Raw genomic sequence first — 17,941 nt, forward strand, 5'->3', positions numbered from 1 at the left:
ATCCAACATGTTCCAAATCCAACACCTTTGACCTATAAATCCCAATTATAAAAGTTCTACTATCTATTAAACAATGGCAACTAGCGCTATCCTTTGAAGTGTATGAGCTATATAAACATCTTATTTATTATTATTATTATTATTATACAACAGAAAGACTTTAAACCAAGACCTATGACACAACATCCCATTCAAAAGACAATTAACTAGATTTATAGGTAGAACTGCAGGAGATTCAACTCTTTTAGTTCTACTTGAAAGAATGCAGTTAATTACTTTTATGTAATGCAAAAATTATATAACACATAATTTGCTGGCAAAATGATAAAAACTCAGATCTAAATCTAATTTATTGCTAAGTGATGCAGTAAATAATGATAATAATTATTCAAATACAAAAGGAATTTAATCTTTCTGATCACTGAATGCAAATTGTAGCAGCTAAAGAGGGATTATTTAGCTTTGTAAGCAGGTGCTTAGCCAAGACATCACTCAAATGCTGGACATTAACAACTGACCATTAAGAGGACACTGACCTCTCACTCAGGTCAGCATTGTTTTGAATTGAAAATATATTTTACCATCACCTTCTCTACCATCATCACCTTCTGTTCAATAGCCATTCCAATGCTCTGTAAAGCCAATTTTATGCTAGCAACCTACTATCTGCTATTTCAATGCTTCATAAGTGGTCGTTCACAATTATCAACTTTTTCACAAGTGTACGAACAGTACTCTTTTTTGGTACCTCCTCCCTCCCCTATAAAAAGTGTACATAAAATATGTTGATTTTTCAAAAACATAATTAGTCATAAAAGCCATTAATTTACATTTCATGCATATGTAAAAGTATACAAATTTGACTCCCACACACATCCCCCCCCCCCACCAAGCATACTGTTTGTACACTTGTGAAAATGTTGATCGACCACTAAACAATTTCAATGCTTTTGACCAATATTGTGGCTTATGTCTCTTCATCTCTATCATCATTGGTTAGCTCTTGCATTCAGTTTAATTCTGAGTGTCCTCAGTAGGCTTAGGATACCATCACTTAGGGACAGAATACATTCTTTATGATTGATGTACACCTAGTTCCTGTTTAAAGATCATTCTCCAGTTGCCTCCTGTTTATTTTTTGAGGTTTTGTTTGATGATGAATGATTTATGAATGATAGTAAAATAAACATACTAGGCTGTATCCTTTTTAAACAGACTTTTACTCACCTAATAAACTATAAACTTAATACAGTATTTTTCTCTCTAGATTATCATCTTGAGGAAGAACATAAGTCAGCTGGAAAATAAATTATCATTTATGCACTATGACAGTACACATTACATTACTATTAGATCAATTCCTCCATTTAATTTAATTTTTTGAAAATAGATTATTTTTCACTTTGATGAGTTTTTTAACCTTCATAATTGCTATCCTTGAATCTACTTTCAAAAAGCCACAGTTTATTTCACAACTAAAAGGAACTCCGCCCTCCTTAAGCCTTATGACAAACTCAAAATAAGTACATTAGATATAAAAATTAGGCCAAGCTAAAAAGTAATTTTCCTGTCTCCACCTGCTTCCTTTGTTGATGCTGCAGCAGCGATCTACTATTTTTTTCTTTATGTTTAAAAATGTTTAGAATTATTAATAATAGAGTTAATTTCTGTATTCCTCAGTTTCGCAACTTCGGCCTGTGTAGTACGCCAATGTTATTAGAAAAAAACGAAACTTAAAAAAAAAAAAGATATTAACAGTCAGAAAATACTAAAGGTGCCACCTTTCAACACGTGTGGATAGAAATAAAAGGGCTTTTTTTATACAGTATTTAACCTATCGGTTAAACCTAAAGGTATAAGTAGGTAAAACGGTATATAATAATCATAATTAATTAATCAGACTTTTAATTATCATGAATAGCAATTTTTTTATGAACACATTTTTTTTTAAGAACACTGATGCTGAGAAACTGCTTAAAAAATATGAACAAAATAAGAACAAATTCAAGCTGAGGTTTTAATTTGTTTTAAACAGAAAGAAGCCAAAATCTTTATCTTCATCTTACTGGCAGTAGGTCTGACTCTGTAATACCCTCTAATAATGCAGTACAACTGCTTTACAATAATAATTTTCTGTCATTGAAAAGTAGGCCAACAGTATGTAAAATAAAAACAAAATGAGAGCATTTTGAGCCTGAAATCAGCAAAAAAATAAGAACAGTGAGTCTGGGCAAAATTTAGAAAAAGTGTAGTGCCTACAGTATATGCACTTATATTTTGAGGCATTAACTGATAAACTAAAATATAGTAGGAATCATTTGAAGTGGTCTATGAGGGACCACCCTATGTGAATTATTGCTTAGACAAATTACAAGCTGATTAAAAATAACTTACCCTGAAGTCACTCAAGTATGTGGACACAAATATTTTAGGTATCTTAAGTTTAATTTACTTGAAATGATGTCACATTGAGAGAATATGTTATAACCACACTACCAATATCTGGTAGTTCACTTACTCAAGTATTATACTACGCTCACGCTAGCCGTTCGCCAATTCGCCAACTTAATGTGTGTGTCCCAGAGGGTGCAATATCAGGTCGGCTGTCTTACCTTTAAAGTTAACAACAACTTTGCTCCTAGTTACATAGTCGAGCAAATTTCTAGAGTCCCTGCCCGGGCTATAAAAACGTAAGCTTCAACCAGAGGTGACTTAGTTTGTCCCAAAGTCAATTTGGAATGTTTTAAATGTGCATTTAGTTATATTTGTCCTAATTTTTACAATAATTTACCAATTGAGCTCCGGGACTGCAAAAATAAAAAATACATTTAAACTTAAGTTAAAACGATATATTTTAAACTCTTAGCCTTTGTTTGATTGTTGTTTTATTGAGATATTCTTATTATTATATTGTTTGATTTTATTTTATATTATATTATATTTTATTAGGCTTTATAAATTAGATTTACTATATTGAATTATGTTATTATATTATTTTATTTAATGTTGTTATACTTTTAAGATTGTACAGTACGTTATTGTTTATTTATATTATGTTGTAATGATTTTATATGTACTGTATAATAAGTGGGCCCTGAATATCAGTTAACCTATTGCGTTAAACTAATAATAATAATATGTCGTTCTTATATAGCGCTTCATGCCTTTACAGGGCCTCTAAGCTCTTCACATTACTACCCCAGTCATTGGATCAAATACATATGGAACACATTGAAAAAGCAAATTAAATTAGTAAATGAAATTATATTATGATTCCATAAATTGCAGCTAGTAATCAGCGCAGGTTGTGTTGGAATCTACCAGGTACCCACTTGTACTCCTAGGTGGAGAGAGACAACCGTAGATAAAGTGCCTTGCCCAAGGACACAAGCGATTTGCACAGCCAGAGTTTTGAACCCCCGACCTCAAGGTTGGAAGTCCAAGCCACGACCGGTGCGCCAACCGCTCCCGGAAGGGTTACCCTCTTTAAAGATGGTTGAAATAAAAAAAATAATAATAAAAATACCATTTGGCGAAGAAAAAAATGGCACCGTTCGCCAAAATGTCACCATTCGCCAAAATGGCGAAAGCAAATTTTCATATAGGCCTAAACAAATTTAATCTTCATCTTCATCTAGGCTTAGTGTAATTACCATTACGACCCTATTTTCACCGCATGTTCCCACGCTACAGATGCGATTTTGTTATGTAAAACATAGTTAATATACTACTTAAAATAATACATGTATTTCAAAAATCCGAATCTCTCCTAATTCCGAACTTACAGTATCATTCGGTCCAAACACAAAAATCAACTTCTAAAAACCAGCCGATCAGTTATGTAAACATTGTATAAGAAATAACAAAACAACAAGCCAGATGACATGAAAACAAACTGTCATGCCATGGGCATTATAATAAATTGATTAAATTGACACACCAGTAAATGATAATGTTACATAAAATGAAAGTTAAACCTTCCACCAGACAAAATTCAAAGCATGTTTCTGCAGGTGATTCTTTTTAGTAGGCGTTTAATTCAGATTCGCAAATCCTTAGATTCGTCAGAGTATATGATTACAAAATAAAATACATAGCCTCACTTATGTTGTTATTTTAATTATGGAGGAAATTTGTAAAAAATGGAATTTAAATTTGTTAGATTTATATATATTTACCTCAAAAATAAAACCATTAGGGTTTTTTTTTATTTTAGGCATACTGTAGCACTAGGCCTAGAGCAGTTCCGGTAGCCACCTGTCCGACATATCGTAAACAATTGTTTTTGTTTTGTTTGTTCAATCATTACTGGTTACAAATGAATTTTTGTGAAATTTTATTGGTTTATTGGTTTTTTTAATTTGGCTAAAAAAGCATTTTCAATTCTGTGAAAAAGAATTTATAGCCTTTCGCCATTCTGGCGAAAGAAAATGTGACCCTAGCCTAAGCGTAGTTATAGTACTGTAGTAGTATTGCTATTAATACTCATTCTCTATGTTTGATTGGGTTTGAGCAAAACAAATTATAATGTAATTGAACCTATGCTAAATTATTTTGTATACCAAAGCTTAGGACTACTATAATGTAGCCTAGTGCAAAGAGCTGCTTTCACTCTCTATATTATAGAAAACCTTGAAAACTGTGAGACTGTGATTGCATTTAATACAAAATTATTCCACAGAAAATATTAATGTTATTATAGCTAATCCATGATAATTTTTGTAGCTATGGCTTCTTATGCAAAGCCTTGTTCTGTTCAAAAGGTCAGTAGCTGGACAGTTAGACTCCTTTAACCAGTTAATGGTTTCAGAAGCCATTTCGTTCACACCTGTCTTGATTAAGTCAACATCAGAAGTAGGTCAACCATGGGTCAACCAACTAAAAACAGCATCTGTGTACTACCCGTCATCAATGTATTCTGCAGCAAGATGGGTATTAACACATCATCGAAAGTCATTAATACAAAGGAGGAAAGATTAACTAATTTAGTATGAAAATACATTTGATAATTGGGTACTAATTGTATAAACAATAGTATTTTAAAAAGCATTACATATCATCATTATCATTATTATTATTTTATCATTAATATTATTATTGTAACATTATTATTAACTATCATTGATATTAATTTTTTTCTCATACAAATTATAGTTTCTTATATCAATGTTAAATATGTTATTATCCAATAAATGCATTTTTTCACATTTTTGAACTGTTCTATTAACAGCTTTGAAGGAGGCCCTCTGGAGGATAAAAATACAAATCTATATTAAAGTGACTACTGCACTCAAATTTTGGTTTTATAACAAAAAAATCATTCAGCCAAATGTTAAAAAGTGTTGCATAGTGTAAATACTTTGATTTAAACATGACAAAGGTTAGTTTATAACTTCCCTGGGAACTATGAAAAAAGTAATTACGTAATAAAAAAAATATAAGAACTCAATAGGTAGGTATTAAAAATTTTGAAAATGTGACATTTATTAGATTATTATTAATCAAAATGCACTAAAACTGCTACCCCAGTTAGCTGATCTTATTGCTTCCTTGATACATGTTTAGTGACCAGATAATGTTCTACTTATTCAATAAAACCTATGGCAAAAACTCAAGACTTTGAAACTGTTAACCTCTGATCATTGGGAAACAAGGTGTCTTTCTCAGATCGCGCAGGGGAAAAAATGTATATGTGATAGTTTGATTGCTAACACGTTTGTACACAGTCAGCCATGCTTAAAGCAGGGCTAAAAACTTTGCACGTAGACTAGTCTTGCCAACTAACAGGTACTGACATTTAGTACATGACCTATCATCATGGAGAGGAAGGGTAACAGACTAGAACTTAAAGACAAACTTTTAAACACCAAGGAAATGAGATACAGAAATAAGGGGCAGACCATTTGTAATACAGGATACTGTACCCATCTAAACGCCCCCCCCCCCCCCCACAAATTGGTACTGCCACCATATATTTACTGTTGGATGCGATTATTCTTTTGTATTATTAATTTAAAAGAAAAGAAGTGTGTGCTTTAATTAAACATGTTCTTAATTATTTGTATATTCAACAATAAAATATATATAGGATATTTTCTTGAATTCGGATGAAGCAAAATAAATTTATTGTTAATAAGCTAATTTGTAATTGTCATTGAAATTTTATTATTTAATGAGTGTACATGGATTTAAATCATTTCCAATATCATAAATATTGCAGGTAATTTATCACTATAAATAACATGTCAATGCTATTGCCAAAGATATCTGGTACACATGTGTGACTGTCAAACACTATTTTATTCAGGTCTTCCCCTCTCGCTCGTGTGTCGACTCTTGAGGAAAAATAATATTTTACGATTGCATTTCATTCGAAGTTTTTTTTTATTTTCGACCATATTTCATATAAATCTTTTTATCAAAGATTCCATAAGTGCAGGGCTGGTGTGCGTTCAAATATGCACAAAAACAAAGATTTTAAAGCCTCTGTATGCTCGGACCGTTCGGAATCCTGACCTGACGTCAGATTTGTACGCCAGCTTTGCGAGCGGAGAATTTGACGGAGGTAAAAAAAAAAAAAAAAAAGGGGCCTCATCCTCCTTTTTCAAAATTATGTGACGAGAAACATGTTTTTTTTTTTACTTGGCCTAACTATGACTCTGCATGCCACAATGGTCAGACTTAAACTGCACTAAAAAAAAACTATGTTACTATTCTGAAGAAAGAAACTGTTGATATGTTGTACACATATGTGATTTTTAATTGCCAATTTTATATCTTTGTAATTTTACTCAGTCTTTCAATTCAGCATATGTTGCAACAGACTGTTTTGTATGTGAGCTTCTTTTTTACAATAAAATATACCCAAATATATACACAGGTTGTACAAATGAATTCTCAAAGACAATGAAGCTGTGGTTGACAAAATAATTGGGAACAGCTAATGAGATATATTTTTTTAATACAGTATTTAAAAACTGGGAGAAATGAGCGAAAGCTCTAGGTCATTAGATTCATTCTATTCACAATGAGTATGCAACCATGGAGGCATAACATAAATGGTGTAACCAGTATTCTTCCAGTCTTTTTAGCCGTTAATTTTACCAGATATAACTGACAAACCAGTAAAAATTGTGTGTCGGTAAATAAAAAAAAGCACTTATTAGGCCTAAGCTGGCCTTCTTTCAATAAATGAACATCATTCCAGTTTAGGACTTGGCTATGATAGGCCTATGAATTATTTTTTGAAGCCATTGAACTCCACTTAAAAGTGGCAATACCACATTTAGCTGGCTTTATATGGACAGATTTACCAGTAAAAATTGTTCAATTGGGAGAACACTGGCAACCTCCTTCACTTCTAACATTATGGTACTGGTACTTGTATATTGTCGTGCTGGTAAATGGTAATTGTTGGGTATTTTGGTATGGTACTGGTACTTGTACATTGCGGTGCTGGTAAATATTTCAATTTATTACATATTGTATGTGATGAGCAGTAAGAGCAGTGATTCTGTTTTGGTTTATACCTATTCATTTTTCCTGGCAAGATTGTACTTTACTAAATAAATAGGCCTATTATTATTATTATTATTATTAAATGGTATTTGTTGGGTATGTTGGTATGGTACTGGTACTCGTCCATGTGTGGTGCGGGTAAATAGTAATTAATGGGTATTTTGGTATGGTACTGATAAATGGTAATTGTTGGATATTTTGGTATGGTACTGGTAAATGGTAATTGTTGGGTATTTTGGTATGGTACTAGTAAATGGTAATTGTTGGGTATTTTGGTATGGTACTGGTAAATGGTAATTGTTGGGTATTTTGGTATGGTACTGGTAAATGGTAATTGTTAGTAACTAGAGAGACTACTGTTTGTTAACGAGTGATATTTCCAAGATAAGTTTCACTTTCAAGTACATTGTTTCAAGCTCTACTGACATCCAGCGAAGTACTTAAATCATTTTAATTTGCAATTCATTGTTTTAAATATTACATACTGTGTGGTTTTTAAAATTTTAGTCTAGCATTATTTTTGGGTAGGGTGTTTCCTGTTCTAGAAGATAAAGCTGTGCATTAATTACTTATGTTTCCTTTTTGCTTCAAGTATTTGCTTTGTACAGTATTTTACAGCCTTTTGGAAGACCAAACATTTATCACAATTAAGTTCATTGAGTATGTAATAACTAATATAATCTTATAATTTTAACCAGAGTTATGTTAAATGTTATGTAATGTTAAATGTTATGTAATGTTAAATCTCTTAGCATAGAATAACATGAAAAATTGTATCACATAAAACAGTAGTTTATCTACAGCAAACTTGTAGTACAATTTTATTATTTTTATCATTATTGGTATTATTAATATTAAAAAAATATTATTATATATGGAGGATGGAAGAAAAGTATCTTCCATCCTCAGGTAAAAGTTATGAATCAATTACTATATTTAATTACAATCAAATATGCTGAAGACAGAATTTAAAGAATGATTGAAAAATAAAATATGAAAGTCTAATAGCAAAAGATAGCAAAAAAAAAAAACCCCACAAAATCATGAGAATTCCCAGTGTACTATGATTTCAAATGAAATTTGTAAACTTAATTTATTAGTGAACACAGTTAATATTAACTTATTATTATTCAATATCTTGCGATATTTAAACACCTGGAGGTGCATAATGATGCACACATCATTCAGTTGTCCTACAGATAGGAAGGATCAGTGTAAAGTTTAAAAAACTTTTTCTTTGTGCACATTGAAAGGAAATAGTGACTAGAGGCAAAGTGTTGTTGAGCACTGATAGTTTGATATTCAGCTGTCCGTGACATCTACTCGAACAAGAATTGACAAGACTAAACGCATATTTGTCTGTTTTATGTAAAATGCCAATTTGAAACCGACCAACTTAAACAATTTGATTTAATTTCATGTCACTTTAATATTCATTATTTTAGGCAATGTGCTGCCTTTATATAAATCATTTTAGTTAAATTTATCAGTTGGCAACCTGCCAGATGTATATCATACGTATAGTCCAAAGCTGGTATGCATATGTATACAATATTTAATTTTGGTAATGAATATGTAAAATAGACATTTTGTTTTCAAAATTCTTTCTCAAAACTGTACTACAGGGCCTACTTATGATCGATATTTTTCTATCCTTTGCATCTGAATTTATGTGATTGATGTTTGAAAATTATGTTCTTTTTTATTTTTAAAGTTGTATAATATAGTATTATCTTTGTGTTTCAATACATATTATTGTATAAGTGTGTATGTAGGCACAGAAAAGTTATTATTATTATTAATATAATTTTAAAAAATCTTCAAGAAACTGATCTTTTCAGTATCCTGATATTCCAGAGCCATCTTAAATTAAATAAATAATATAAATTAATTTAATAAACTATGTCTTATTCAAGACTTTGGAAATGAAATTATTGTTGTTGCTATAAAAAAAATCAAGCATCAAATAGGATTTTAAACATAGGACTATGCATTGGAGGCAAGCATCTTGGCCAACAGCTTAATATCCATTATCATTACAAAAATAATATGTAAATCAATAGGTTTTCTTCCATAGAAAACTTGTCCACTGTTTTTAATGTTATAAATTTTTTTTTTTTATTTTACTTGTATTTACGGGTTTACATGGATTTATTCTTGGTTAACAAATTTTTAATAACATTTTGATAATTTTGTAATTGTTTATTTTAACTTCTGATATTTAAAAAAGTGTATATGAGCAATGCAATTTTCTTTGGATGAATAAATATTACTTTGATTTTAAGCTAAAGCCCCATTCTACATTAGTATGCGATACATGGGTTGGGTTTGACCATGTTGAAGGGGTAATGCCTGTGCCTATGAATTAAATCAAATATCAAACTGAAAATAAAGTAACACCCCAGTTGGCGAAAGTACGACCTAGGTTGAAACTGCCCACTCAACCATATCCAGATGCTTACAACTACGTAATAGGCATACTTTTGATAAATTTCTATCAATGACACGGTGCAATAGCATTTGTGGCATGATCCCAAGAGCCAGGCATCTTGCAGGGCACTTACAAAATGTCCATATCAAACAGCCTAGGCCTACAGCTGAATCTGCCTCCAATGGCAACGATTTCTTCTGCGCTCTGTGTGGGCACTTAAAGGAAGTGCACAACACTAATGTTGTACTGTTTATGCTGTACTTACTAAATTCAATACTGTATTGTGTTATCCATGTTGCAAGTATAATATAGGCCCCTAGGCCTATTGATTTGACTTAATTTCATGTTTGGTAATACGTGTTTGTCAACAGTGTCAGCCAGTGGTTAAAAAAACATATTTGTATTTCTCCAAGAACTCAGTCTAGACTAGGGCTTAGTTACAATTCAAACAACTTTTCAATTGCAATATCAATGAAACGCTAAATTTTCAACATTTTCTTTGTTTTCCATCATCTTTACATCGTCTTTTATTCAAAAGGACCAGGTGAATGACCTAGGGCGGGCAAAGGTCTAGCTAGCTAGATGGTAAGCAAAACAAATCAACTGTCAGAGGGAGACGTGCTTTTTACCCGCGCCGTGCCTTGCTGTACTCGTAACCAGTGCTGCAGTATTTCGTTCTATGATTCAAATTTATTAGTTGAAATGTTAGACAAAGTGGCATGCAAGTCATTAAACGATAATTTACAGTTTACAGACACTTACCTTGATTTAGCTATCGGAAAAGATGGCCTTGTCCGAAATATCTATGAGCACTGATCAAATTTCCCTCTTCTTCAGATATTATTTTTACAACATAACCTTTGACACAAGTGGTATTTAAATGGGGGCAGCAAACATGTATTTTTGAAAGACAAGTGTTTCAAGTTGCCTTTTAGTTTTTACGTTTTTCTATTCAGTTTTTTATTGCCCTTATGGAAATAAAGTTACAATTGTAACTTGGTTCTCTTCATATTGTTTTTCAATCCAGATGACAGGTATATTGTTTGTTTTGATCGGTTTTAAAAAGATAATATTGTTTTCATTTTAAATCATTTTTTGTTTATTATTGCAGTATTTATATTTATATTTCTTCTGACAAAGTATCAGTTCATTTATACCAATATGACATGACCTTTACTTTAATGGTACAAACTCTATTTTCATTATCATCATCATCATCATCATCATCATCCGGTACTGTGCATAACCTCTATTAATAGAGTACTCGCGCAACATTTTATGTTCAAAACCACATATTTTTATAACATATACTTTAGGTATATGTTATAAAAACATTTACATGACATTTGATCTGTTATTATAAGTAAAATAATTAGCTTAATGCTTACCATAATAATGAAAACATTTAATCAACTATCGTTAATGATGTGTCATTTATATTTATTATAGGTAAATGTATAGTTTAGGCCCATTTAAATGTTTAAATGCACTTTTACGTAAGTCCTATGATTCCATTGGATTATGTAAAAGCCTATTTTTATTGTTTACTTTGTTCATCATTTTGTGGCGTGAGTGTGTCAAATTATCAGGTTAGTATGTACCATCCATGTACCATCGGTTGTAACGATTGCAAAGTATAAAGAGGTCATTGCTATGCCTACTGTATCAATAGCAACCGTGGCTAGGAGACGCGTGAGCGTGATGGTATACGCGTGTTTTTGTTTATCATTCCTATGTTCTTAATAATGTGCGTTCTATTGTCTGTCGAAATGAAAAAAAGAATCAAACATAAACATTTGACTAATCTGACTGCTTGCTTGAACATCAACGGGCATTGTTTGTTTTCTATTGCGCCAAATATCTGATGATTAGGCATGGTTTTACATCACCCCGAGAAGACAGCATGTCACGATCGAAAGAGGAGACAAGAAGTGGAGTTTGAGCACATACGTCGTACGTATAACATCCGAAAGGCAGTCGTAGTGCAATGCCGTGTTCAACGATCGAGAGTCTTGGAACGGAATGTTGTCGGAATTTTACCACTCTCTGGTAAAAGTCTTCAGGATTGCTTGAGTCTTCAGTCCGTGCCAAAGGAATGTGTCCGTTACAGATGGTCTGTACTTTTCCACATGAAGTTTGACCTCACTCCTATACCAGACGATGTCTTGATGCCATCATCAGGTGAGAAATTCCAGTTTGTCTATGGAGACTCTCGAAAGAGTGGAAGGATCATTGCAACGAGTGAACCATTCAAATTTGGATTAGAAGACGACCTGACCGAGCTTGGTGGTGGATCGAAACTTAAGAAGGAAGACTCACTTCTTACTCCGTACTTGGAACTTCAGTTAAATTCCGTGAGGCCAAAATATATTATTACTTTACTTTGCCAAAAAACAGACTTTTCGCCGTATGAAAAAAAAAAGCGTGGTTCAGTACAATTTTTTTTAGAAACGCTAGTTTTAAAATTAAAAGTTTTAAAATAAAACAAAAGTAACTCCAAATGGGAAACCCTTACGAAAATATGGTATTCTTATAGGATTTAAGAGAATTACAAAAGATTCAACAGGAATATTTTGTCCTATATTAAAATTTCTATTTTAATTTTTAAATTTCCCATAAAATATTTTATAGGAATAAGTGATAGGAATGCAAAAATGACTAGGCCTAGGTATAAATAGGAATAGGCCTATGCTTAATTCTTACAGGATTCAATAAACATCTTATTGATTCAAAATTAAACATTTCTAACTATAAGAATTCATTTAAAAACCTTAATAAATAATGGTCCATTAATTATATTCATACTTTAGCATGTTTGTTACTTACTCTGCCCGTGTTTTTAAATACGTTATTCCCGATGATGACTTAATAATGTCGAAAAGTTGAATAAATATGACCTCACTTTCTCTATTTGGAGTCACTTTTGTTTTATTTCATTTAATTATTTATTTATTTTTTTTTTTTATTTATTTTTTTTTTTTGCGTTTCACATATTTCAATGCTTTATGCTCTAATTCATTTATAACAGAATTGGAGCAATAACAATGCAGCAGGCTCCGGGGATGAAGACAACGAAGATGGCAAAGAGGTTGACGTCGGTCTGGGCGACTCGAGTGGTAGCGACAAAGAAGACGGCGATGGTAATTGCCTGTCGCTACCAACAATTGACGAGGAAACACTAGCTGCTATACCATATACTGAAAACACTACTGCTCCTGCAACAGAGGAGGGTTCCAATCTGGTGGCTAGCGCAGAGGACGAGTACGTATTCGTTGCTGCAGAGGACATGACTCGCCAATGTTTGTCAGATGATGTTAGCGATCAAAATAGTTTTGAAACTGAGAACGTAAGAGATATCAAGATTGATGGAAAGGTGTGCCACTGTACTTTTAAGGAAAATAGCAATCGCATTATGCATAATTTTATTTTCTCTGAATAATATTTTCAGTTACAAAATAAAGTACTCAGGCCTACTACTCCAGTAGGTGTAGGCCAGGTGGATCTTTGGACCAGACCCTTTAAAACTGTACAGTTAAAGATCATTGCTAGAACATTTGTATATAAAATTAAATACTTTTGAGGAATTATAATTGGAAAAGACGCTGCTTGAATTACATTGAACTATTTATATTGTTTTAGATATTGTTAATTAAATTGTTGTTATTTATTTAATTATGTCCAGATTATATGTTGTGCTAAAATTTTCATGTCCAAATAGGCCTAAAGTAAATTGAACATAATACGGTATGGTTTACACTCAGATGGGTTTATCAAAGTTTAAAGATCAGCCTACTTTCAACTGGGCTGATTCGATTGACGACACTTTGGTTAAAGAAGTTAATGGTACGAAGAATTCCTCAACCACTACTACTTCTGTCGAATCACCAAGCAACATTGACACCGGTAATGATGCCCAAAAGGAACAAAACGATCCAACGAATGTCACGAAGACCACATTGGACACACAAACGGAGACTCAACAAACACTGAAGCCTAAATCAGCTGCCGGGTCTGCAGACAATCCGCCGGACGCTGCGAAATCTTTAACAAATTCTACTGAAAGTGACCAAACAGAAGCCCTCGTCAAGAACAAAAGTGCTGAAGATGCTGCAACCATACAGACCACCGACGGACCGAAACAAGACATTGAGCCACAAGTTTTGTCCGGGACAGCTGGTGTTTCCGCCAACAATGCCCAACCTACGCAATACGTGCAGTATTCCACAGCCGATGGTGGTTAGTCGACGTTCCTTCCTCTATTTTAAAAATATAAGCTGGGCACTCACTGCGTCGTACGACTGTCGGCCGACGAATCCAGCTCCACTTCCTGTGAGCGCAGACGATACGAAGGCGTCTGCTGATTGTCGGTAGCAGTCTGAACGGATCGTCATAAATGATCATAGAATAACGTCAGTCGACGACCGTCCAGCGCAGTGAATGCCCTGCTTTGTATCATCGTATTATAGATGTAATAAATTTTAATATTAATGTTCGCTTAAATTTTTCTTTAGAAGTATGCTGGGGTGTTGCTGCTAATCAGAACTGGAGTGCTTCATCTGTGCCAGTGATTACGACGAACCAGCATATGGTCATAGATGTTTACAACTTAGGCGAACGTCTGTGTGCCCTGGAGACTCAGTGGGGTCAGTGGATTCCATACCTCAACTCAAAGATCGACCACCTCACCAACTGCCACCAGCTACTCTTTGACGATTGTAATGTTCAAAAAGCGAACATCAGCGACCTCAGCGAAAGGATACACTACCAACAGTCGAATGGAGGTGGGCATCAGAGAGGTAGCTGGGCTTCTCGACAACATGATCGTCGTTACGACGGCTACAGAAATAGGAATACTGAACGGGAGCGACGTTATAATGAAGAATCAAAGGAAGTGGTCGGCTACTATGAATACTACAAAAACCAGTTCAACCGCCCATTTGGAAGGGGTAGGGGAAATTACAGAAGAGATCGACGAGACAACGAATTTTATCGTAAACAAGATGACACACGTTACGGTTATTACTATCGAAACAGACAATACGAAACTGCCGAAACCCAAGAGAGAGGCCAACGATGGGACGATGAGAATCACTCAGAAGAAGACGAGAAAACCGAGAAGGAAGAGTCACGATTCGACTGTGAGACACGTCAGAGGAGGGACGCCAGACAAGCTGATGCGCACGCGCAACATACACAAGAAGGCAGTGATCAACATAACGATCTCGAAGAAGAAAGAGTCGTTATCATTCCCCAAAAGTCTTAATCATAAGTCTTTTATTCATGATTTCGTCTTAATTTAATTAAAATCCATAATATTTTCAATTTGTTATTTCTCTTAATAGTATTAGTTAAATTAGCGTTTTAAATGCTTCGTTGTATATTGTTTATTGTTGATAAGGCAAATCATTAGCATTTTGCCATCTTTGGCATGCTTAAGAACGTTTTCCTAATTCCCGTAGCTTTCCACAATTTTTGCTATTTGTTAAGTTGTCTTTCTTCTAAGTATATAGATAGGCCTATAAGTTTAGTAGAGTGCATAGTACAATTAATCTAACAGTAATAAGAATAACTATGTTAATATATGTAACTTAATAAAATGTTACTTTTTATCACCCAGTGGTCTGTTTTTCTTTCTTTTATATCAACATTCCTGAAACGAATAGCCTTTTCGTTCGCAGAATTTTGTTCTCTTGTTTGGACAACAGACAATAAATGTATTTTTGCTTGCATTTTATAAGTGAATAATGTACAAGATGCTCTTTTGAAATCTATCAATTCCAAACTTCTTCAGACGCACGACCAATGACACAACAGGCCAACCTCGAGCCAGCATTTCCGGTAGTCAGGCTATCCTCAGTGCCGCCTTTTCCGAGGTCGTCCTCATCTGCATGAATCTACAAAATAAACAAAAATAAAAAAATTACTAGTGAAAAAAAAGCAATGCCGACCGTTGCCGACACATTTTTTCGCGCTCTGCATGAGCGCTTTGCTGTCAGTCTGCTGAATGTTGGAGAGGATCGTCGTTTAAAACGATCTATTCCACAGTGTCGTCACGGGCACATACTGCGCGGTATGACTGTCATACACGACGAATCCATCTCCGCTGTCTGGTAATTGTAAAAATAATAACAACAAACATTTATAATGCGCCAATTCAACGGTTTATCAAAGGCGCAGTGGACTAGATGTTGCACTCTTCAATAATTTCTCCTCCCCTGAAGGTCACTTCATGTCCTCTGCAGCCGGTAAACCGGCGCACTTTTATCTGTCCTCGACAAGGGCCGAGTGGACAAGTACACAGGGGTAAACCCTCCCCACCCCCACTCGTCTCGAAAGATGTATTGGGTTCTTTAAAGTGCACATGTGCATTTGTGTACACTGGGCCTACGTTATCAGAGAATACTTGTTCCACCACCAGAACGAGCCGACCGCGCGGATATTGTTGGCTATGGTTACAATGACCCTGCTTTAACCGCTCGGCCATTTGACTCACCTAGTAAGAGGCAGTTTGCTGAGCGGATCTTCATTACAAAAATTATCTATTGTGCGCGTCTGGTCGCGTTGCGATAATTTTATGGGATAGGGTCGGGTGACGACCGTCGGGTGAGTGCCCAGGTTATAAGCCGGGCCATAGAATCGCCCGACGCGATTAACGCAACGTCACGACGCCCGGGCAACGGATCGTTTTTAATGTCGATCCGTTCAGACTGCCACCAACATCAGCAGACGGCGTCGCGTCGTCTAGAGCTCACGAGAGGCGGAGTTGGATTCGTCGTACGACGGCCGTACGAATTTTTAATGCGATGCTAAACAGAACAAACATACGGAGTCCAACTTAATACGTTGGCTGCCGACGCAACCCGCACTAGGCTTTGGTATATTATATTAAATTCTTATTGGTCACACACTATTTCCATAAATAGTTGTGAATAGATTGCGAGGTACCGGGATTTTATATCTAAGATTATTATGTTTGATCTGTGTCTCACCTGCTATATTATAATTCCAATAAGCCTACTTTCTGCTTGTTTTTTTGTTTGTTTTTTTTTTAAATCTACATTGATTTGAAAGCTCCTTTGTCTGATACACTCGAAACAGATAAATGATTAATGATAATCCTCTAGAACCGGCTTCTCTCCTTTAAAGCACCATATTCGGATATTTTAAGTTTTATATTCTTAGCTGACCTCGTGAGGTGATTAGACCTACCTGCACATATTTTTGGATTTCCAATAATTTATATGCGGGTTGGATAGAATGATAAACTATAAAGACAGAGGAACACACTACTTTCTATAAGCGCTTGACGCGACGCCGTCTGCTGTTTGTCGATGGCAACATGAGCGGATCGTCAACGATCCGTTGGGCGAACACATCGTTGCGATCTCTATCGAATCATCATTATTTCTATTCGCTACACAATTAAATAAAACTTATTACAAATAAACAAACGGTACGGTACTTACTACAAAAGCTCTTCCAAATATCGTATTATATCCCCACAAGGATGCCAGACCATCAGTCATATTGGTGGACACAGACCCAGATCCATCTCGTTCCAGATTCCCTAAATCGCCAACATGTCTGGGTGTAAAAATAAACAAATTATGAAATGGGGAACGCCCAGTAAACACCTCGTCAAATTAACATTATTAGCGACGCATTTGCGTGCAACATGCGTCTTGGCAGTTTTGCATATTATGATATAGCATTCTACTCTTAGGTGCACGCTGTGTCGGTCACCCGGCCGTCACGTCAGCAGTGAGCGGATTGTTGAAAACCATCCGTCGCGCACCGCCTCCGTGGACTTTGAGGCCGACGCAGTGTGCCCGGCTTTATTGTACAGTAGAACGCCAGGTCAAAAGGGTCCGCAGGGGGTCCGCGAACAATTTGGCGTCCGCTAGAATTTTAGACCAATTTTTCATCATTACATCGGTTTTTGTTTTTAGTTTTTTTTTTTTTTTTTTTTTTTTTTTTTTTTAAATTGTGTGG

At 34.5% G+C, this 17,941-nt stretch overlaps 4 protein-coding genes across 5 annotated transcripts in view; 2 read left to right on the forward strand and 2 right to left on the reverse strand.

Annotated features, from left to right (window-relative positions):
- Positions 1 to 10,807, reverse strand: part of LOC117114410 (zinc finger MIZ domain-containing protein 1-like) — a 72,185-nt gene extending 61,378 nt beyond the window's left edge. For both annotated transcript variants that reach the window (XM_033258083.1, XM_033258082.1), the window contains exon 1: positions 10,712 to 10,807. The gene's annotated coding sequence lies outside the window, so the exon portion shown is untranslated. The remainder of the gene's footprint in view (positions 1 to 10,711) is intronic.
- A 1,016-nt stretch (positions 10,808 to 11,823) lies between these two features.
- Positions 11,824 to 13,463, forward strand: LOC117114390. The gene is made up of 2 exons (XM_033258048.1): positions 11,824 to 12,303; positions 12,978 to 13,463. The coding sequence occupies exons 1-2, from the start codon at positions 11,824 to 11,826 to the stop codon at positions 13,386 to 13,388; spliced, it is 891 nt and encodes a 296-aa protein (XP_033113939.1). The 3' UTR covers positions 13,389 to 13,463.
- A 218-nt stretch (positions 13,464 to 13,681) lies between these two features.
- Positions 13,682 to 15,723, forward strand: LOC117114404. Its single transcript, XM_033258070.1, has 2 exons — positions 13,682 to 14,185; positions 14,461 to 15,723. The coding sequence occupies exons 1-2, from the start codon at positions 13,696 to 13,698 to the stop codon at positions 15,210 to 15,212; spliced, it is 1,242 nt and encodes a 413-aa protein (XP_033113961.1). The 5' UTR covers positions 13,682 to 13,695; the 3' UTR covers positions 15,213 to 15,723.
- LOC117114392 overlaps positions 15,706 to 17,941 on the reverse strand; it is a 12,140-nt gene continuing 9,904 nt past the window's right edge. The window contains exons 11-12 of the mRNA XM_033258049.1: positions 17,416 to 17,533; positions 15,706 to 15,843 (exon numbers count right to left, since the gene is read on the reverse strand). Of these exons, the coding sequence (XP_033113940.1) occupies positions 15,721 to 15,843; positions 17,416 to 17,533 (241 nt within the window). The 3' untranslated portion in view covers positions 15,706 to 15,720. The remainder of the gene's footprint in view (positions 15,844 to 17,415; positions 17,534 to 17,941) is intronic.

Source organism: Anneissia japonica, unplaced genomic scaffold (genome assembly GCF_011630105.1).
Source record: "Anneissia japonica isolate Jap-2015-1 unplaced genomic scaffold, ASM1163010v1 scaffold1231_len1163931_cov198, whole genome shotgun sequence".
NCBI lineage: Eukaryota > Metazoa > Echinodermata > Crinoidea > Comatulida > Comatulidae > Anneissia > Anneissia japonica.

Bases quoted from the DNA above. Each gene is read 5' to 3' on its own strand.
- LOC117114390 (XM_033258048.1), top strand. From the start codon at position 11,824: ATGGTTTTACATCACCCCGAGAAGACAGCATGTCACGATCGAAAGAGG. The intron at 12,304-12,977 runs GTGAGGCCAAAA...CATTTATAACAG, and splicing joins TGGAACTTCAGTTAAATTCC to AATTGGAGCAATAACAATGC.
- LOC117114404 (XM_033258070.1), top strand. From the start codon at position 13,696: ATGGTTTACACTCAGATGGGTTTATCAAAGTTTAAAGATCAGCCTACT. The intron at 14,186-14,460 runs GTTAGTCGACGT...ATTTTTCTTTAG, and splicing joins GTATTCCACAGCCGATGGTG to AAGTATGCTGGGGTGTTGCT.